This window comes from Vombatus ursinus, unplaced genomic scaffold (genome assembly GCF_900497805.2).
Source record: "Vombatus ursinus unplaced genomic scaffold, bare-nosed wombat genome assembly UNPS02006329.1, whole genome shotgun sequence".
Taxonomy (NCBI): Eukaryota; Metazoa; Chordata; class Mammalia; order Diprotodontia; family Vombatidae; genus Vombatus; species Vombatus ursinus.
In genome coordinates this window covers 2,419-24,160 of record NW_020946107.1, presented here as the reverse complement: position 1 = coordinate 24,160, position 21,742 = coordinate 2,419, and the positions used below count along the sequence as shown (strand labels likewise).

Below are 21,742 nucleotides of genomic sequence, written 5' to 3'. Positions count from 1 at the left end.
ATGACAAAAAATAATAACAGCCAGTGTTGAACACTAATGCATTGTTGGAGTTGTCAAGTCCAAACCCCCATTTGAATGGCAATTTGTAGTTGTGCAAGAAAAATAATTGGATTGTCCGTATTGACCCAGAAATCCCATTACTGTACATATTACCCCTAGAAAGTAAAATGCAGAAACAAAGGCCCATATACCAAAATATTCATAGCAACAGTCTTTGTGATGTAGCAAAGCAGTGGAAACAAAGTGGGTTCCCCTCAGTTGGAGAATGATTGAAAAAATGATGGCATAAGGATGTAAGGGCAGAATGTATTTGGCAATAAAGGATGACATATAGGAAGAATTCAGAGAAACATGGGAAGATTTGTATGAAATGCTACAGAGCAAGTTAAGCAGAACCAAGATAATACTGTACATAATAACCACAACTGAGTAAATGAACAATCACTAAAAACAAGTCGAACTCTGTGAGTAATGAATACTGGAAAAGGGATCATGAAACCTTCCTCTCTGTCAGTCTAGGTTCAGTCTAGAATCCTGTTGAAATGACTAATGTAAAAATAAAAGACATATGAAGTGATACCAATTTTTTAAAAATGTAAATGTGCCCTGGAGATTTTAACCCTTTTGTTTCCAGTACTCCCTGGGGTCCTACTGTCTTGACTGCCTTCTCAGCCATGCTTCACTTCACTTCCTATTCCAGATCCATCTTCTCAACCTCAGTGGTCTTCACATTTCTACCCTTCACTCTTTTCCAGTTCTAGAACATGATCTAATGAATTCTGCCATCGTTCTGGAAGAGGGTTTTCTCCCATATTGTCTCACTCACCATCTCAATAACTTTGAGACCAAAGTGTCAGGCCCTGGGCCACCACTCCACTATATTTTGTCTCCCCCTATTAGAAGGTAAACTCTGTTAAGGAGGGGGCTGTCTTTGGTTTTGTGTTTGAGTCACAAGCACAGTGCTTGGCACATAGTAAACATTTCAATGCTTTTTTCATTCATTTGTTAACGGTAACTAAAATTGCATTTTGAATGATGAGCTCCCATTGCTGCTTACTATGACTACATGATCTCAAGGCAAAGGGGACTTTTATTTGTACATTTAGCTCTGCAAAAAGATGGCAATGTTAGACTGTTTTTTCCTTCTCTTATATTGTATCTGACCTGAAAGTAGACAAACAAAAATATTCACATATTTCCTTTCAATGAAAAATATCCTCCCTTATACATCCCCTACTTCCTCACTCATGCTGTTACAGCTAAGTAAGTCACTTTGATGAGATTTTGGTATTTCATCAAATAGGGATGTTAGGATCTTGAGGTCACCCAAGTGGAGCTACATCCTTACCTTTCCCAGAAGTCACTTTTTCAGACCTTGGTGCTCAGAGATAGAATGTCTGTGTTTTCTGGATTGTCTTCTGGAGCAGGAAACTGTTTTCGTGGCTTAGGAGAAAAGCCCTTGAAGACAGGACAGATAGGAATGTACTTCAAGAAGGCCATCTTTTGGATTGTGTTCATGCCAATAGGAAAGTCATAGCTCTTCAAACTTGCAGATGTCTCAGTGTTGGCATGAGCTCCAGCTTTCCACTGTACCAGTCCCCTTACCTCCGGGCTCCCTGTAAAAGGACAATGTCCCATTAGATTAGCCAGAACATATCTACTGCCTAAGAGCAGCCCTGCCAGGGGTGAAGCAGGGATGCCCATTATCACCTTTATTATCCAACACTATACTAGATGTTAGGTATAGCTATAAGAGAAGAAAAAGAAATTAAAGGAATTAGAATAGGCAAAGAGGAAACAAATCTATCATTCTTTGCAGGTGATATGATAGTATACTTAAAGAATCCTAGAGAATCAACTAAAGCAGTAGTGGAAATAATTAACAACTTTAGCAAAGTTGCAGGATACAAAATAAGCCTACGTAAATCATCAGCATTTTTATATGTTACCAACAAAATTGAGTAGCAAGAGACAGAGAAATTCCATTTAAAATAACTATAGACAATATAAAATACATGAGAGTCTACCTGTCAAGACAAACCCAGGAGCTATATGAACACAATTACAAAACGTTTTTCACCCAGATAAAGTCAGATCTAAACAACTGGAAAAATATTAATTGCTCATGGGGTGGGCTGAGTCAGCATTATAAAATGACAATTCTACCTAAATTAATCTATTTAGTGCCATACCAATCAAACTACCAAAAATTATTTTATAGAGCTAGAAAAAAATAATTCATCTAGAAGAACTAAAAGGTCAAGGATATCAAGGGAATCAATGAAAAAAAATGTGAAGGAAGGTGGTCTAGCCGTACTAGATCTCAAGCTGTAATGTAAAGTGGTAATTGTCAAAACAATCTAGTACTGGCTAAGAAATGGAGTGGTGAAAATGTGGAATAGATTAGGTACACAATACATTATAGGAAATGACTACAATAATGTAGTATATTATAATCCCAAAGATCCAAGCTTTTGGAACAAAAACTCATTATTTGGCAAAAACTGCTGGGAAAACAGTATGGCAGAAACTAGGTGTAGACCAACATCTCACACTGTATATCAAGATAAGGTCAAAATGGGTACATGATTTACACATAAAGGTTGATACCATAAGCAAATTAGGAGAACATGGAATAGTTTATCTGACAGATCTATAGGTAAGTGAAGAATTTAGGACCAAACAAGATATAGAGAGCATTACAAAGTGTAAAATAGGTAATTGTGGTTTTATGAAATTAAAAGAGTTTTTGCACAAATAAAACCAATGCAACCAAAATTAAAAGGAAAGCATAAAATAGAGAAGGGGGAAAATTTGCAACAAGTATTTCTGATAAAGTCCTCATTTCTCAACTATATAGAAAACTGAATCAAATTTATAAGAATATAAGTCATTTCCCAATTGATAAATGGTCAAAGGATATGAACAGGCAGTTTTCAAACAAAGAAATCAAAGCTATCTATAATCATATAAAAATGCTCTAAATCACTATTGATTAGAGAAATACAAGTTAAAACAACTCTGAGGTACCACCTCGTATCTATCAGACTGACTAATATGACAAAAAAGGAAAATGATTAATATTGGAGGGGATGTGGGAAAAGTGGGATATTTCTGTTCGTGGAGTTGTGAACTGATTCAACCATTCTGGAGAGTAATGTCCAAAGGGCTATAAAACTGTGCAAACCCTTTGATCCAGCAATACCACTGCTAGGCCTCTATCCCAAAGAGATTTTAAAAAAGCGGGGGGAGAACTTGTACAAAAATATTGATAGCAGCTCTTTTTGTTGTGGCTAAGAATTGGAAGTCATGGGGATGCCCATCAATTGGGGAATGGCTGACCAAGCTGTGGTATATATGATTGTGATGGAATGTTATTGTACTAAAAGGAATGACAAGCAGAATGCTTTCAGAAAAACCTGGAAAGACTTAAATGAACTGATGCAAAGTGAAGTGAGCAGAACCAGGAGAACATTGTATACAGTAATAGCAATATTGTGTGATGATCAACTGTGAATGACTTAGCTATTCTCAGCAATACAATGATCCAAGACAATCCCAAATGACTAATGATGAAGCATGCTATCTACCTCCAGAGAAAGAATGGATAGTATCTGAATACAGAACTGAACCATGCCATTTTTCACTTTCTATCTTTCATTTTTTTGTCTGAGTCTTCTTGTACGAAATGACTAACATGGAAATGTTTTACATGATTGCACATGTATAACCTATTTCAGATTGCTTACCATCTCAGGAAGGGGAGAGAGGAAGGAGGGATAGAATTTGGAACTCAAAACTTAAAAAAAACCCAAATGTTAAAAAATTGTTTTAATATGTAATTGGGGAAAAAAATAAAAATATTTTAAAAAAAAGAATAGCGCTGTCAGAAGCAATTTCCTCAGCAAGAAGGCAGCAGATTTAAAATGCAGCAACTTTCTAATTTTTTAAGCTGATTAATTTGAGTAGCAAGAAACAGAAAAAATGTTAATGATTCTTTTTTCAAGAACGTTATTTTTCTCAATTATATGTAAAAACAATTTTAACATTCATTTTTAAAAATAATTTTTGAGTTTCAAATTCCCTCCCTCCCTCCCCTTCTCCCTCCTTAAGAAGGCAAGCACTTTGATATAGATTATACATGTATAGTCATGCAAAACATCAGTGTTAATGATTCTGAAACATTCTTTTTATCATCATCATCTGCTACTTCATGACAATGTACTGGGGAATAGCTGGAAAGAGAAATTATGCAGAATCTCTACCTTTTAAGAAGTCTGAAGTCTAAATGTTAATAACTATATATTCAAAAGATGAATAAAAATACACAGTAGAATTTGCCAAGTAATAGACAGTAAGTTTCATTGAAGGTCAGAGGAAGGTAAAAGACACTTCATGACGGAAGTCAATTCTTTTTTTGGGGGGGGGGGAGGGGGGCAGGGAGAGAGGCAATCTGGATTAAGTGACTTGCCCGGCATCACACAGTTAGTAAATATCTGAGGTCAAATTTGAACTCAGGTCTTCCTGACTCCAGGGCTGCTGTTCTATCCAGTGAACCACCTAGCTACCCAGATTAGGTAAATCTTGAAAGAAGAATGGTTTGGATACCAAGAGAGGAGGAATGGCAGATTAGGTAGGGGGAGCTGCTTCTACTATGGTGAATTTGTAAGGATTCAGATTCCTCTGTAATTTGTGCCCTCCTTGCCCAAGCAACCTTATCTCCCACAACTATCCTATCACCCACATTCCTGCATCCAATCTTGTACTTCTGCCCTTCCTACCTGTAAAACCCTCCCTGTTCCTCTCTGTCTCTAAATCTCACATATCATTCGAGGCCTGCTTCCTCTATGAAATTTCCCCTGGCTACTTCAGCCTGTTCTTACTGATGTCTTCTCCTTCACTCAGTTCCTTCTACACGCACTATCTAATAATAATAAGTTTATATTGCACCTTAAACAATACAGAGTACTAGTGTTTTCTTCCTCCACCCTCCCCAAGGTTACCTTATAACTGTTTTGTATTAACCCACATGTGTTCTTGTCTCCCATGTTAGAATGTAAGCTTTTGTCTTTGTGACCCCTAGCACCCAGCACTGTGCCTGGCCTATAGTAGCCATTTAATAAATATTACTTGCTGATTGATTGTTTTCCTTGCAACAACCTTGTGAAATATAGAAAATTTAGGTATTATTACCTCTATTTTACAGATAAGGAGATTGGGGCAAAGAGAAGTGAAATGAGACTTGCCAAATAAAGTCACATAGTTCATAAGTGTCAGAACGAGGACTCAAATTTAGGTGATCAAGTGTTCTTTCACTCTATACCATGGGACCCGCCATTCTCTGTCTTCTCTTTCAATTATATCCTCACTTTCCCACCAGGCTGTAAAATCCTTGAAAAAAAGTGATTTTCTCTCCTTTCTACCACACACAATACCTAGTACAAGGCCAAAAGACAATACATGCTGAATCAAGATTTGTTGAATTGATTGCACCAATATGAAACAACTGGCCTATAGATAGGCAAATATGAATTCAAAAAGGAATCACAGAATTCAGGGTGAGAGAATTTCAATGCAAGCTAAGTGTCGACTGACTTGAAGGAGCAAGGGCATCTGGAGGCATATCTTTACTGGTTGACATGACAATTATTGGCCGTTCAATCTGAATAGCTGACTAAAGATTCTGGTCCAGATTTGGTATCTCACCCAGGTCCCTTTTTCTCATCTTCCTTAGTCTCTCATAAATCCTGCTACAGCTAGGACTCAGCTATTGCTTACTGCCAGCCCTGGGATGTTGCTCTCTCTCTCTCTCTCTCTCTCTCTCTCTCTCTCTCTCTCTCTCTCTCTCTCTCTCTCTCTCTCTCTTTCTATCTCTCCCCCTCTCTGTCTTTGTCTCTCTGTGTTTGTACATATATCTCTCTCCCTTTCTCTGCCCCCACGTCTCTCTCCCTCCCTTCCTCCCTCCCATTTAGTTTCCTCTGTCTCTGTGGCTGATTGGGTACCATGGCAACAAGCCTGCCAGAGCAACAGATAATTATGCGGAATAGGTTTATCCCACCAGATTCTTCCATATCTGGCAGTATTGAAGGAAGCCTGCTGTGAATCCTGCCATTCATTGATGATAATCACACAATCACTCAGTGGCAAGCCCTGCAGCAGCGGTGGTCTGAGCAAGGAACCAAGCAGCACTACGGAGAAATCCAACAAAATCATTTTATCTGTCGCTCTCCGAACCTGTAGTATCCAGCCTATATTCCCTAGATAGGAATGAGTCTTCCAAAGGGCCCATTCAGACCCTGGGCCTGAGATTATCTGCAAGGCTAGGATACTAGTTGGAGTCTTTTTTGTGAGTTGTCGGTAGGGTAGACTCCAGGTTTGTATTCCTCCGTTCCCTCCACCGCCCCCTGTCTGATCCTGGCAGGTCTTTCCAGCTCTCAACAGTATGGGTGAGGTTCTATCATTCAAGGCCCAGCTCACGTGCTATCTCCTCCAGGAAGTCCTTGACCACTCTAGCCTCCCCTGAGAGGCAGTGTGATACAAGGGAAAGATTGACGCACTTAAATTAACAGGACCTGACTTTGAATCCCCTTCTGTTAGTTCCTGTGTGACCTTGGGCACATTTTGTCCTTCTGGGCCTCAGTTTCTTCAACTGTAAAATGTGTTGGGGGATGGGAGAAGATTGGACTAGATTTTCTCTAAAGTCCTTTCTAGATCTATGCCCTCCTACAGAGAAAACCAGATGGCACAATGTCTAGAGTGCTGGATGTGGAGTCAGGAAGACCTAGTTTTAAATCTTGCCTCAGATACATACTAGCTATGTGGACCTGGGCAAGTCATTTAACCTGTGTTTTCAACCTCAGTTTTCTCATCTCTGAAGTGGAACTAAATAAAATGAGAGCATCTACACCAAAGGATTGTGGTTAAAGCACTTTGCAAACTTTGAAGTGCTATATGTAAGCTATTATTATTATACTTTTGTAACCTTTGAAAGCAGCTATGTATTTGATTCTATTTTGTCTATTGGTCTCCTGTCATTTTCATGTGTAAATTGTATCTTCTTAACCATGCTTGAAGCTCTCCAAAAGCTGGGATCATCACTCTTTCTCCTTGAAGGTGTCTCTCCAGCTACCTTCAGAGGAATTGGGCGCATAGTATGTTTTTAATAACTGTTTCTGGAATCATACTGTTGATGATGGAAGAGGCTTTAGAAAAATCATCTAACTCAGTCTTTTCTCTTACAAATGAAGATATAGTAGAAGGTGTTGCATGAGTAACCTTGGAAATATGCTCTAAAAATAAGAGAACCCAACTCCAAGATTCCAGGACTTCTATCCTCCCTTCTCCTTATCCCCCTCCACCATAATCTCTTGGGAGTCGTGGGAAAGTCATACCTGGGACAGTATTATCCAAGATAAAGGCCAGACAGCCACCCACAAACATCTCCGTCGTTAGCAGCACAGTCAAGATCTGGTCTAATTCAGGAATACCTACAGGAGGGAACAGAATTTAAATTCTGTGCATTTTGATATGCTGGGACTCTTAATGGGTCATCTTAGCCAATCCATCCTCCAAGTCTGTGACTACCTTTAACCCAGCCAGGCCAGAACTTTTCTTTTTCCCTCTTAAAAAGTCCTAGCCTCCCAACAATTGTCAATTCCAGCCTATTCTTTTGTTGTTGTTCTATTTCTTCAGTTGTGTCTGATTCTTCATGACCCCATTTGAGGTTTTCTGGGCAAAGACACTGAAGCGGTTTGCCATTTCCTTCTCCAGCTCATTTGACAGATGAGAAAACTGAGGTAAATGGCATTAGGTGACTTGTCCAGGGTCACACAGCAAATAAGTGTCTGAGGCCAGATTTGAACTCAGGAAGATGAGTGTTCCTGACTTCAGGACCTGCAATTTATCCATTTCGACACCTAGCTACCCATTCTACCCATAAGTAAAGGTTGAAAAGGCAGAAGTAGACTTTAACAGTTTCATAGAATCATGGTATTTAGAGCTGGAAAGGACAGTGGTGATCATCTTCAATTTACAAATGAGGAAGTCAAGGCCCAGAGAAGGTGAATGATTTGCCTAAAGTCACATAAGGAAGCACACTGCAGAGTCAAGAGTTGAACCCAGGTGCTCTGATCCCAAGTCCACCTTTTTTCTGCTCCGGCACCCAGCACCCCACTTCCTCCAGCTTTGCGCTTTGGGAGGGTCAAAGAGTGAAAGAATAAAGAAGAATCACTATCTGGTTCAAGATGTTCATAGCAACCTGAGAGTTCAGTACTTTGTTGGGCCCTGTTTCCCTGACTTGACCTCTTTCCTGATCTCCAGGTACAGCTGACAGATGCACAAAGAGATAGATGATAACAGACAAAGATAGATGGGGGAGAAGCGTAGGAGGGGACATAAGGCACCTGTGTTGATGGCATTGGGGTTGGAATCCAGGTAGTTAGGCAGCATCAGGCCAAAGAACATGGAGAATCCCAGAACAAAGAGATTTCGGGAAGAATTCATATCAATAAACTGCAGGTTGGACAAGCCCACTGCTGTGATCATCCCTGAGAAGAAACAACCATTCAGCCAAAGAGACACAAATTTGGAAGGAAGGAGTGACCCAGACCCCCTGGATTTTCAGAGCTGACAAACTTCCTTCCAGGGATGGGTGCTTACCCTCTTTCTGCCTGCTATCTTATACTCTTCCCTCCCCATTCCCCCCCCAACAATCACTTTAAGTCACAACTCATAAAAGACACTTTCTTTATGAAGTCTCTGGTTGACTGTGACCATTCTCCAACCAAACCAATAATTATAGCCTTGTTTGGCCATACCTCTCCCTACCCCTCTGCCTTCCCATGAAGTATTATTATGTTTATCATGTCCTGGTCTCCTCTATTAGACTGAGAGGGCAGGAACTTAATCTATTCTCTCTCATTACTCAAAGGGCAACAGACAGGGTCCTGCCTTTCCCTATCCTCGACTCTGACCTTGCCACTCTCATTCCCATATTCTAACCGTTCATGCTATATACATGTTCTGAATTAGGAATTTCTACTTTTTTGTGGGGGAGAAGAGGGGGCAATTGGGGTTAAGTGACTTGCCCAGGGTCACACAGCTAGTAAATGTCTGAGATCAGATTTGAACTCAGGTCCTCCTGACTCCAAGGCCAGTGTTCTATCCACTGCGCTACCTAGCTGCCCCAGGAGGTACTACTTTCTACCTTAAAGAAGAGCAAGCACTAGAAGATGGGGGGTGGGCCCTGGTGAGGAAGGAGAGTGCAGGTACAAAATATTCTCCACTCTAGGACTCACCAAAGAGAGTGCAGAACATGCCACCCAGGATAGGGTCGGGGAGGGAAGCAAAGAGAGCCGTGAACTTGCCAATCATTCCTAGAATCAGCATGATAACTGCCCCATACTGGACCACCCTTCGACTCCCCACCTACAGACAAGAGGATTGGATGAAATCAGCCACAAGCTGACATAGCCAGGACTGAGCAATGCCTGCATGAGGATGGTTTCAGGGACAGGAGCAGGAAACTAAGGAGAAAGGAAAGAAGGAAAATGGGAAATGAAAGAAGACAGAAGAAAATCTTGGTTCTTGGTACCTTGGTGATTCCCAGGACACCAATATTGGGGCTAGAGGAAGTGGAGCCATTGCCAGTCCCGAGCAGCCCAGCAATGATACAGCAGATGCCCTCGGTAAAGATCCCCCTAGAAAAGGTGCCAGGAGAGGAGTGGGCAATATTATAATAATTTCTTACATTTGTTCAGTATTTTATTTATCCTTTTCCTTCTACTATAGTCCTCTTCCACTGTTTCCTCCTGGCAGGGAGGTGACCTTGGGCTATGCTGATGAGGCACATGACATGGCAGGGTCCTGCTGAGCTGGAAGGGCACTGGGTGAGGGTCTGGTTAGCCCATCCTCCTGTTGTCTTAAGGCCAGCCTAGGTGAGTCTGGAGACTCTGGGCACTAGGTTGGCCACAAGGATGGGGATTTTTGTTGGCAATAGTAACTAAAGATTGTCTGCTAAGGCCATTCAGGGAGGGCTCTTCTGATCTATACCAGTGGATCCCACATTGTCCCAAGCAGGGATCCTTCCAGTATTTGTACTTTTAAAAGTGCTTTTTATGCCAACCTATGGGATTCGTTCTACAACACTGTGAGGAAGGGCAGGTCAGGGCAGGTATTTTTCCCCTTAACAGGTGAGGAAACAGGCTCAGAAAGCCGAAGTCAATTGCTGAAGGTTTCTGGTAAGTAAGGGGACAAACTGGGACAAGAACTGAGGCCTACTGCCTCCCAGGTCAGATCCTTTTCTGCTATCAACCTGCAATCAGCCCCACAGAGGGTAGATTGGTCATCTATACACATTATATACTTCTATACATTCTATACATTTATACACATAATATATGTTATACACATAGGATGATACTATACCTGTTGATGGCATGAACAGGGGGTGGAGGGGCCCCAGACAGTCGAGCACAAGCATAGTAATCTCCAATAGACTCGATGATGCCCGCCAATGTGGCACTGAACATGCCCAAAACAGCAGCTGCAGTCACACTGGGGAGGCCCCATTGACCTGAGGGGGACCAGTTGTGGGAGATGGACACAGGAAACAGATCTCAGCAATGACCACTGTCCCAAGGGACACATATCTTGGTAATCCCAAGATGATCCCAGCATTAGAAAGGATGGATTTGGTTGAAAAATGGGTATTTTCCAAACACTTCCTTAGCCCTCCTCTCTGCCCCAATCTGCTCCCTTCTCCCCGGGACTTGGAACCTTTTCAGCTCTGCTCTTGGCTCCCCAGATATGGGAACAGAGGGAAGATTCCATCACTTTCTTAGCTGCCAACTGGTTTCTTAGGCCTTGAGCCTGATTTTTTTTCAGGCCCCCTGCTTCTGGGATAGAGCCAGGACTAAAAGCCAGGTCTCATGGTTTTTGGTTGCAGGGTTTACTCACAGGGGTAGGGGAAGCGGATCCAGGGTGAAATGGACATGATCTCCCCTCGGGCATCTGTCCGAGCCTTGAAGCCGTAGGCATTGGGGTCATCAGGCAGCACATTAGTCAGTGTCAGGATATAGCAGAACAGCCAAACGACCATAATGGCCAGGACGATCTTTGGGAGGAGAGGGGGAGGGGGCAAGAGAAGTGACCAGACATCAGAGGAAGGGGCAAGGGGAGCCCTGTGCCCCTAAGCTCAAAAGACTTGAGTCTCTCCTTGCACCCTCCTGAGCATTTCAGCCCTGGAAGGAATTCCCTCTGAGCCGCCAAACTTCCTGGAAAGGATTCTCTCAACCCTAGGAAACTCCCAACTCCAGGAAAAGATTCTCCTTGACCTTACGTCTGCCAGCCCCAGGCCCCCTTCCAGTCCCGGGCCCCATTCCAACCCTTGCCCGACTCTAGCCTCCTCACAGGAAACATTCTGAAGATCTGGACCCGGAAGAGAGTGAAGCCTTTGCCCCATTTGTAGCCAGGCAGCCAGAAGGTAACATTTCGGAGATATTGGGAGAAGAGGATGATCAGGAAGATGGAGCTGGAGGCAGAGGGGCAACATAGATCACAGGATTATAGACTGTTAAAGGACCTTAGAGATAATCAGTCCAACTTCCTCATTTTCCAAATGAGAAAAGGGAGAGAGAGAGAGAAGGTGACTTGTCTAGGAAACACAAATGATAAGTGGCAGAGCTGAGATTTGAACACAGGACCTCTCACTCCAGATCCAATGGCCCGTGAGGGAGAGAGGCTGGGGAAGGACAGAGGGGCAGTTCTGAGGTAGAGTCATGAGTGGGGAAGTACATGACAGCTTAGTGAAAAGAATCTCAGAGTAGAAGTCAATGGAGGTCCTGGTTCTGGCTCTTCTGGTAACTAGCCACGTGCCCTTAGTCAAATTACTTCTCCTATTTTTCTGTAAGACCACTGTAAAGTGATAGGGTGGGGCTACAAAACATCTAAGGCTCTTCCCAGCTTGAACATTCTGAGTCTCTGAGTCTACTCTGAGGAGAGAGGGTGGTAAAGTCTGGGTGGGAGGGACAGGAGGAAGGGACTGGGGCACAGGGGATGTAGGGAGGAGAAATATATATTGGGAAGGGGGACATTAAAGAGAAAAGAGGGCATTGAGGGCCAGGACACTCACAACGCTGAGATGCCCCAGTGAGATCCAGCTCGATCTCCAGCAGCTTGGAAGACAGAGAGGCCGATGAGGGAGACAGTGGGGGTGACTGTGAGGGGCCCGATGTAGCTGAGCAGGGCTCCTGGCAGCCCCAAAAGCCCAATCATCACCTCTACTGTGCTGGACACCATGATTGCCCCCTGGATCTGTGGGTAGGGTTAGGTGCGGCAGAGAGCTGTTGGGCCAACTCGAGGGCTGGAGTTGGAAGGTTTCCCATGCCCCTCCTTGTTTTCCCTGGCCAAACTTTGTTGAGATATAAACTGTTCCCCCAGCCTCTGCTTTCCCCACTTTCCCTAATTCATAAGAAATTTCCCTGAACCTGGGCTTCATTTTCATTGTTCCGATCAATTTCCCTTTGTGGCTTCAGTGGGACACATACCCCTTCACCCCTCACCCAACAGCACTCACCTCTCTTATTCGTGGGTGCCAAATATGTGATGTGTTCAGGGGTAAACTCCAGTTACCATAGATCTCCTCTGAGGAACAGAAACAGAGAAAGGGAAACAGAGGGAAAGGAAGTTCTGACCAAGGCTTGACTTGAGTCCCCTCTGATATAGTAGGTGCTTGAAGGTAGTTGTCCTTGGCCCTCCCCTTTCCCTCACCCTCCTCAGCCCCTCTCACTCCTGATGGTCCCCACCTTCTTGGGGACATCTCCATTTGTCCAGGGACAGGATAGCTTCAGCTGGGACCAAGAAGGCAAAGGCACTTGCTTGAAACAGGGGTAGCCTGTGTGGGAGAAAGAGACAGAAAGAGACCGGGGACAAAGGTAGAGAGAGACACAGACACAGGCAGAGAAAGAGAGGAAGGGAAAGTGGAGAGGAGAGAGAAAAAGAGAGAGAGACAGGGACAGAGACACAGAGAGAGACACACACACAGAGACAGAGACAGAGGGAGAGAGAGACAGAGACAGAAACAGAGACACAGAGACATACAGAGACAGAGACACAGAGAGAGACAGAGAGGAAGAGAGAGAAACACTCAGGTAAAAGAGGGATATAAAGACAGTCAGAAGTGGAGAGACAAATAGAGCAGAGGAGAGAGATTGAGTATATGTCAATGTGGGACCTTCTTGGTCTTTAGGCTCTCAGCATGAGGAGGGACTAAGGACAGACAAATATACATAATGGGAAGCATTTGTCAATCAGAAGGGTAGCTTGATGGGTGTCCAAAGGGAGGCCAATAGTTCTCTCAGAACAAAAGGACCGTTGTTAGAACTTTCAGTTGGAAAGTAGACTCCTTGTGAGTTGGAATTATTTCATTTTTTTGTACTTCAATTCCCAGTGCTTACCACACTGCCTGGCATACAGTAGACACTTAATAAATGCTTGTTGATTGATCATTGATCTTTGCCCCATACCCTCTCCTCCCTATGATTGGCATCTGTTGTCCTACTTGGGCCCAGCCTTGGAGTAAGCATTTTGACTCTGGTCTGTGTGAGGACTAGGCTGGAGGCTGGAGGCTGGGGGAGGTTCTCACCGGATGCCCAGAGTGGTCTGGATGAGGGTGGTGATGCCCACACAGGTGAAGATGGTGCCGATGAGTTGGCTGACCACGTACTGATCCTTGCCTACACATAGAGCATCCGCAAGGAGAAAGGGTATAGCAATGGTGCCACTGAAACAGGTCAGGTAGTGCTGGAGGGAGAGGAGAAAGACCATGACCAAAGACCATCCATTCCACTACCCAACCTTCTCAGAGCAAGCCTCAGGAAAGCCATGGTGTAGGGGCAAAAGCACTGTATGTGGAATCAGAGCACCTCAGGTCTGAATCCCAACTCTGCTATTTACTCCCTGTGTGACCTTGGGCAAGTCATTTAACCTCAGTGGGTCTCAGTTTCCTCATCTGTAAAATGAGAGAATTGAACTAAATGATCTCTAAGGGTCCTTCTAGCTCTAAATCCTATGACCCACCACCTTATTCCATTGTTTCTGCCAACTGGGGAGGGTCCAGATACCATTCTGCCCGTAGTACAGATGAAGAAACCAAGTACAATGGAGGATTTTTAGGAGATAATCTTCACCTAGAGTGGCAGAGAGCAGAATAGTTACTGAACCAAAATGCCCATACCAAGAGAAACTAGTCTCAGTCTCTTTATCTACCATTGCTGTTAGTAGATATGGGCTGAGATTACAAGGACCCCACCTGCTCACCCTGCATTTGTACTCCCCACAAGGTATTAATGCACTTGCTTACAAAGTATTAATGTTGTGGAGTAGTAATCATTCCTGCAGGGTATTAATATTCTCTCTGCCCCTGTAACCCTCCCTTGGGAACTAACAGCCCCATCTTTAATTTTCTACTTCCTGAGATCTCTTCTTAGCCTAAAACCATGATCCCATGATCTTTAGAGGGAAGGTAGCTCTTACACACAGTAGGTGCTTCACAAATGTCCTTCAAATTATTTCATATCTTTGGGGAGAGGATTGGAATTGGGATAACTACCAGGGATGTGCCAGAGAGATGGGAGCTGGAGGCCATGGAGGGATCTCTTTTCTTCCCCGGTGTGGGGCCGTAGGAGTGGGAATGAAAGGCTAGAGGGGTTACCTGGAATCCCAGGAGAATGCAGAGGTACCAGGGAGGCACATCCTCGATCTTGTAGAGCATGTCTGCCTTGGGGTTCTCTGGGGGTGCCCTGGAGAGGGTGGAGCCCTCAGTCTCCTGTTGGGAAAGGGGGGTGAGCGCTGAGATTTCCCCTAGGCCTGGGTGGGGTTGGATTGGGGAGGTAGGATGAGCCAGGCAAAATCTATCCCTCCTCCCTCCCAAGGCCCAATGGTCTCTCCTATCCATGAACCTGTGCTCTGCCAGCTTCCCAACCTGCCCTTCACCACCACACCCTGATCCCTCTTTCTGTGGGCCATCTCCTCTCCTCATTCCCGGAATGTCGTCAGTAATCTTGGCACTGGGCGACCTGGGATCAGCCTCTTATCAGTTCTTTACTGATCCATCAGATTGTCCTGTTCCGTGAGGACTGCTTGGCTCCTCACTATACCCAGAGCCCCCCACTCCCCAAGGGACTACGTGGAGTAAATAGAGCCACAGGCCATCTTCCAGGCCTCCGCTAGGGATCCAAATTTGGAAGCAGATTCCCAGGTCTCTCGTCTTGCTCCCTCCTCCAGATCTTCTCTGTGGGTGTGGGGATAGCCCTGATAGGTTCTTTGAGGGTGGGGGTAGGGTGAGGGGTAACATATCGCCATTCCACTAAAGAGGAAATTTCTGCTGCCCAAACTGTGCGCTGATTTGTTGTTGGGGAGAGGCAGAGGAGGGGAGGAGAAAGGCAAGGCCACCACGGCCCTAGGAGCTAGTGAGAGAGACATAAAGGAGTTGTGAAAAAAGCTGAAGAACAGGAAAGAACGCTCACATAGGGTCAGAGATTTAGAGTCGAAAGGGCCTTTGAGGTCATCAAGTCCAACCTTTTCATTTTGCCAGTGAGGAAATTGAAGCCCAGAGAAATCAAATGATTTTCCTATAGTCATACAATTAGTAATTGTCTAAGTAAGGCACGATTCGAATACATGTGTTCCTGATTCAGCACAGCACCATACTGTCTCTCATTCCTGAGTACTGAACCCATCTCCAGCTAACTCATGTGACCTTGAACAAGAGACATCACCTAAATGGGACTCAGTTTCTCCATCTGTAAAATGAAAGAACAGTCCATGCCCTATATCTCAAAATGGTCTTGTACTCATTAAAAGGGATGCAGAAACACTTTAGGAAGTTTAGAATACTACTATAATGATCACAGGTGAGGAGTAAGGTCTTTGGATTCTCTCCTTGTGTCCACATTTGCCCCAGAAATCCAGGAAGTGCAGAGTAGAAATAAGGATGACTGGGTGTCTTTCCCTTGAGCTCCTTTTCACCGACTGCTGGCTGGACATTTCAAATTCAGCATGTCCAGCATCAAAGACTGACCTGGGCTGCTAGCTGTGTGCGTGGAGAGAAGGAAGCAGAGGGGAAAGATGTCACAGAGACAGAACACAAAACTCGGCAGCTGATTGGCTCCATGGGGCGAGTGAGGATGGGGAGCTGAAGATACGGTTAAGGGGGAAGCTGGGAGACTGAGAGGACAGTGGAGTCTTCAACACAAAAAGGGAGATTTTTAAAGAGGGGTAGGTTTGAGGAGAAAGATGAATCTGTTTCTCTGTGTATCTCCCTGTCTCTTTCTCTCTGTTTCTCTGTCTCTCCCTCCCTCTATCTTTCTGTCTCTCTCTGTCTTCCTGTCTCTCTTTCTCTGTCTCTCTTTGTCTCCCTATCTTTCTCTGTCTCTGTTTCTCTCTCTGTGTCTTTTTGTCTCTCTTTCTGTCTCTCTCTGTTTCCCTGTCTCTCTGTCTGTTTCTGTCTCTATCTCTGTTTCTCTCTCTTTTTCTCTCTGTTTCTCTCTGTCTCTCTTTGTCTGTCTCTCTCTGTCTTTATCTCCCTGTCTCTTTCTCTGTCTCTGTCACTTTCTGTCTCCCTGTCTCTCTGTTTTTCCCTTTGTCTTTCTCTCTCTTTCTTTGTCTCTCTTTGTCTCTCTATCTCTTTCTGTCTCCCTGTTTCTCTCTTTATCTCTGTCTTTGTCTTTTTGTCTCTCTGACTCTCTCTGTTTCTCTCTGTTTCTCTCTTTCTCTGTCTCTGTCTCCCTGTCTCTTTCTCAGTGTCTTTATGTTTCTCTGTCTCTTTCTTCCTCTGTCTCTGTCTCTTTGTGTCTTTTTGTCTCTTTGTCTCTCTCTGTTTCCCTGTCTCTTTCTCAGTGTCTATGTTTCTCTGTCTCTGTCTCTTTTTCTCTTTCTGTCTCTCTTTTCTCTCTCTTTTTCTCTCTGTCTCTCTGTCCCTGTTTCTCTTTCTCTGTCTCTCTCTGTCTCCCTGTCTCTTTCGCTCTCTGTTTCTCTCTCTCTGTCTCTCTCTTTCTCTCTCTATCTCTCTCTGTCTCTCTCTACATCTTTCTGTCTCTCTGTCTTCCTGTCTCTGTCTCTCTCTGTTTACCTATCTCTTTCTCTGTCTGTCTGTGTCTTCTGTCTCTCTTTCTCTGCCTTTCTTTCTCCTTGTCTCTGTCTCTCTCTCTCTCTCTTTCTCTGTCCCTCTGTCTCCCTATCTCTTTCTCTGTCTCTCTTTGTTTCTCTGTCACTGTCTCTCTTTTTCTCTCTGTATCTGTGTGTGTGTGTGTGTGTGTATTGTATCCCCTGGCTAGACTTTAAGCTCCTCAAGGGCATGGCTTGTTCCACTCTAGTACCTGGAATAGAACTTAATAGGCACAGTAGAACATAAATAAATAAATATTGATTGTTTGATTGGGTACTCTAGGGATTTGTTCTCCGTAACAGAAAGAGCAGGCCATAGCCATAGTCTCCAGGCATCCCATTTCTTACTCAAAAGCTCAGGGAAGCAAAGACAAGGACAAGCCATCTAAATCTTCAAATGCCTACGGCTGCCCAGCATGCCCACAGGGAAAAGGCCCATGTCCAAGTCCCTGTCCTCACCCCATGTCACCCCAGTCAGGGCAGGAGAGGAAAGCTCAATTGAATTCACTGAGAAGGCAGCCAAAGGGCCTTCTGTGAGGGTGGAGCACTGCCTCTGGATTCAGGACTACTCTCTCCCAGTGTTCCCCCACCCCCAACTCTCTGCTGGACCTCAGAGACTCTTCCATTAGTTTTAAGGAATCTTCGTGTAGGCCCAGATTTAAAATGACAGGGAAGGAGGTGGTTAGGATTTACTGTAGCCCTCTCCCCAGACCCCCATTTCTCCCACTTTCCTCCCAGTGTCTACCTTCCCAAAGGACCCTTCTACTCCCCCAACAACACTGGGGCTTCTTCACAAGTGAGAAATGTGAGGATTCTACTTACTCCACCAATTCAAACACTTCTCACAGTAAGGCCCAAAGCTCTCATACACACACACCCCATCCCACCCTCCCCCCCCCACATACCCCCTTGACAATCCTGAAAGTTGATGTCCTTCCCAGCCTCCCAAGTCAGCCAAGATTCTGCCATCTCTACCCAGGGAGGAGAGAACAATCACTTCCCTTCTCCTGCACCAGCCGCCTCACCCCTGCCCCACTATCCTGACTCTCTCTGGTCCCCTGGTACCTGGGCTAGAGCTGTGTGGTCCTCCTGGGTCCCCATCCTTTGGATGCAGGGCTGGGAGGTGCCTGGGGACGGGGAAAAGGAGAGGAGAAGAACACCTGTATAGCTCTGAGGACTTTAGTCTAAACATCACAGACATCGTTCAGAAGTAAATCTGTAACTAGAGCCCTAAGTCCAGAGATTGTGAAAGCGGAGTCTTACAGGAGGTAACGTATTAACTCCCCTGCTGGGTGTACCCTGGCAAAGGTCACGTCCCTTGGTCCCACCTGCCCAGGGTCAAAGCTCCATGGCCCGTTAGGCAGGAAGAGGGGGCAGGGTGGGAACCGCTGGGCTCATTCCTTCATCCACCAAACATTTATGGAATACTTTCTGTGTGAAAGACGCTGAGGGAGAAACAAAGGTAAATAAACCTGTTTCCTGTCCCTGAAGGAACTTAGAACAGTCTCTTAACTACATAAGGTTCTGGTGCACTGTGCGACACAAAAAGGGAAACCTGGGGAGAGGCTGCTTGGAAGGTGTGGAATTCCTAGCCCCCTCCCTCCCAAATAGTTGTTTCTCCTTTGTTTCTAACCCTTAGGAGAGCCAGTGGTATGGTGGACAGACAACTTGATCACAGGTCAGTAGGCCTAGGTTCCAGTGAAATTAGCATTAAGAGCACTTTTCAGGAGAACTTTGGACTTACCCTTTGGCTCTGTGTGACCTTGGGTCAGTCACTTCCCTTCTCTAGGCCTCAGTTTCCTCACTTGTAAAATGAGGGAGTTGAAATATATAGTATTTAAGATCTTTTCCAGGGCTAACATTCTATGATCTCTAGGTTAGTAATAGCTAGAATTTATATGTCACTTTAAGTTTTTGCAAAAGGTTTCTCACAGGCATGATCTCATTTGATCCTCACAATAAACCTGAGAGGTGAATGCTATTATTATCCCCATTTTGCAGATGAAGAAACTGAGCTGAAGAGTAGTTAAGTGACTTGCCCAGGGTCATACAGCTAGTAAGTGTCTGAGGTTGGATTTGAATCCAGTTTTTCTTAGCTTCTATAATGAACATTAGAAGCTCTTTATAACATAAGAAGATTCAGATCTGGAGGGAGATTCAGAAATCTATCCCTGTCTAGCAGCAAGACTTTAAGCCATCACTGTATTTGAGATTCTGTTTCATGCTTTAGCAAGGGGAGATTCTAAGCCCTGCCCTGACTCCTTCATAGGGTTCTTTGAAAGGTCAGATGAGAAAAATAACCAGTAATGATGATGACTCTTCTTGTCCACAGAGGTCAGGGGGACTCAGTTCCCCCTTTTTCCCTTTCCAGCTTTTCCTCAACAAGGGGAACCCAGAGGTCACTGAATGAACAAGAAGGATCAGTTCTTCTTCAACTCCAAATATGCCTTATTCTGGGGGGGGGGGGCGGGAGAAGGTCTCAGATGTTTTCTTGTCTCCCACTCAGCCCAGGGGCCAAAGCAGAGGGAGGCAGAAATGCCAAAGATAGGGAGCAGATCCACTGGCGGGGCCTGGGACCAGCCTAGAACCTACTGGGAGGGGGGGATGGATGGAGATTGATGAGGCTCTTTTGGGAAAAGGTTTAGGGAATTCCTGGCATGAGAGATTAGACAATGGAGCCACCTGGATCTACATCTCTAGCTCTCGTCTTGACAATCCAGTCCATTGAAGCAACGGGACAGGACGGGAACAGCGATAGGAGTGTTTCCTCCATGCTGATTCACCAGGTTAGGGAGGTACGATCCTGCAACCTCCTCTCCCCTTCCCCTGCTCAACTGAAGCCCCAGAGCCCGAAGGGAGGACCTACGTCTGCTTTGCCGACAACCGAGCCAGGGTCTCCCTAGAGAGGTCAGCGGGAAGACAGCTCCCCAGTCAAGCAGCAGCTTCATTGAGTTATCCATCTGTTGGCTGATCCCCCTGCCCAAGCTGGCTTCCACCACCAGATTGCCTCAGCTGCCCCAAGTAGTCTGACCAGTTCTCCGAGGGTGTATGGATGGATAGATGGATGTATGTTTGTATATGCCACACTGTACTTCCTCCTCCACCCCCCCCCCAACCGTGCCCCAGCCTCCACTGGCCTCCACTGCTCTGCAGGTGGTTATGGAAATAGGAAAACCCTGCCTCCTCATAGACCAGATCACACACACACACACACACACACACACACACACACACACCCTATACAATCACAGCCTCAGGTATACAAATGCCTGCATTGTAATTTTTAACAGTTTATTGACCCCAAGATTGCTTCTCAGCTTTTTCTGTGTTTTGATTGCTGACTCTTGATTGGGATGGTGGGGGGTGAGAGAAGGAGCGGGGTAGTATTCTCTTTTGGAGTGTCAGCCAGGAAAGGAAGGACGCAGGACAGGCCCTGGAACAGGTGTGTGTGTGTGTGTGTGTGTGTGTGTATGTGTGTGTGTGTGCACGTGCATGTACAATGTACAGTTGTGCCAGCCAGGAGGAATTTAAACAGGCACCAGGAAAGCCCCTGATTGATTCATCTCTATGGCTGGGACGGATAGTAGCTAGGGTGGCGGAGTCAGCTTGATCGTAGTTCTGGCCTCTGCCCCTAGGAGGAGGCTCAGCTCAGATAGTGCATCTTGAAAGGTTCTATCTACACTACCCCCAGCCATTCACAAAGTTAGAGGGCATATGCACTCAAATATCAACTCTACTTCTTACCTCGGTGACCTTGGGCAAGTCATTTAACCTCTGTAGGCCTCAGTTTCCTCAACTGTAAAATGGACTAAATGATCTCTAATATTTTCTTCCTGCTCTAAACCCTATGATCTGATGAATGTCTGCAATCCCTATGCATACTAAGTTCCTAATGGTTAGATGACCTTTACAATCCTGCCCTCCACTTCCCTAGGCCCCTGGCTTAGGAGCAATTCCCCTGAAAAAAGATGTCGATAGAGCGGTAGGTTGTTGCATGACAACTGTCCTAAGCATCCTGTCCTCAAGGGTAATAGCAGCGGTTGTGCCCCCTGGGCACAGGTTAGCTGGCTCATCGTGGGAACACAGTTTTGGTGTTACCTCTACCTGCCTGTCTCAGTCTTAAGTATTCCCCTTGGGCTGTTCAGAGGTAGGATGGTGTGGGTGACAACCAGCCTGACACTGCCCCATCCCTAAGAGGTATCCTGTCCCCTTAGGTAATGGAGGCTTGGGGTGGGGAGAGTCTAAGGAGAAGTTCTGCCGGTTATGTTGTCTGACAGATCTCAGTGATGGGTGGGGAAATGTTTCCAGACCATGGAATACCAAGGTTGATTCAGAATAAATCTGTCCCAGATCTCTGCCCTTCTTTCAGCCCCAGACTTTCCCAGGACACCACCAATGTTATCTTCCCCAGCTAAGGTTCCCTCCCCTCACCACATTGCCTGTTTGGAATCCCACCTGCTTTTCAAGGCCCATCTTCTCCAGGGAAGCTTTCTTCTAACCAATCACACTTTTAATTCTGATCCCACTAACAATGGCTCCATGACAAAATCCACAAAAAGATCGGCTCCTCTCTTTGGCT

General features: G+C 45.0%; 1 protein-coding gene across 2 annotated transcripts; it reads right to left on the bottom strand.

Annotated features, from left to right (window-relative positions):
• Positions 1 to 1,349: 1,349 nt before the first annotated feature.
• LOC114032991 (solute carrier family 23 member 1-like) lies at positions 1,350 to 20,110 on the bottom strand. 2 transcript variants are annotated; one of them, XM_027848436.1, is made up of 15 exons: positions 20,030 to 20,110; positions 18,229 to 18,290; positions 14,711 to 14,824; positions 13,643 to 13,800; positions 12,804 to 12,892; positions 12,575 to 12,642; positions 12,131 to 12,312; positions 11,410 to 11,530; positions 10,957 to 11,113; positions 10,426 to 10,573; positions 9,593 to 9,698; positions 9,297 to 9,426; positions 8,403 to 8,546; positions 7,392 to 7,487; positions 1,350 to 1,616 (listed from the first exon to the last, which is right to left on the bottom strand). In XM_027848436.1, the coding sequence occupies exons 2-15, from the start codon at positions 18,262 to 18,264 to the stop codon at positions 1,369 to 1,371; spliced, it is 1,797 nt and encodes a 598-aa protein (XP_027704237.1). In that variant the 5' UTR covers positions 18,265 to 18,290; positions 20,030 to 20,110; the 3' UTR covers positions 1,350 to 1,368. The 2 variants fall into 2 exon arrangements, with proteins under 2 accessions (XP_027704237.1, XP_027704238.1); XM_027848437.1 differs by lacking the exons at positions 11,410 to 11,530; positions 12,131 to 12,312; positions 20,030 to 20,110 and having other exon boundaries at positions 18,229 to 18,316.
• Between the last annotated feature and the right edge of the window lie 1,632 nt (positions 20,111 to 21,742).

Bases quoted from the DNA above. Each gene is read 5' to 3' on its own strand.
- LOC114032991 (XM_027848436.1), bottom strand. From the start codon at position 18,264: ATGGGGACCCAGGAGGACCACACAGCTCTAGCCCAG. The intron at 9,427-9,592 runs GTACCAAGAACC...TCTTGTCTGTAG, and splicing joins GTGTCCTGGGAATCACCAAG to GTGGGGAGTCGAAGGGTGGT. The intron at 8,547-9,296 runs GTGAGTCCTAGA...GTTTCTTCTCAG, and splicing joins CATGTTCTGCACTCTCTTTG to GGATGATCACAGCAGTGGGC.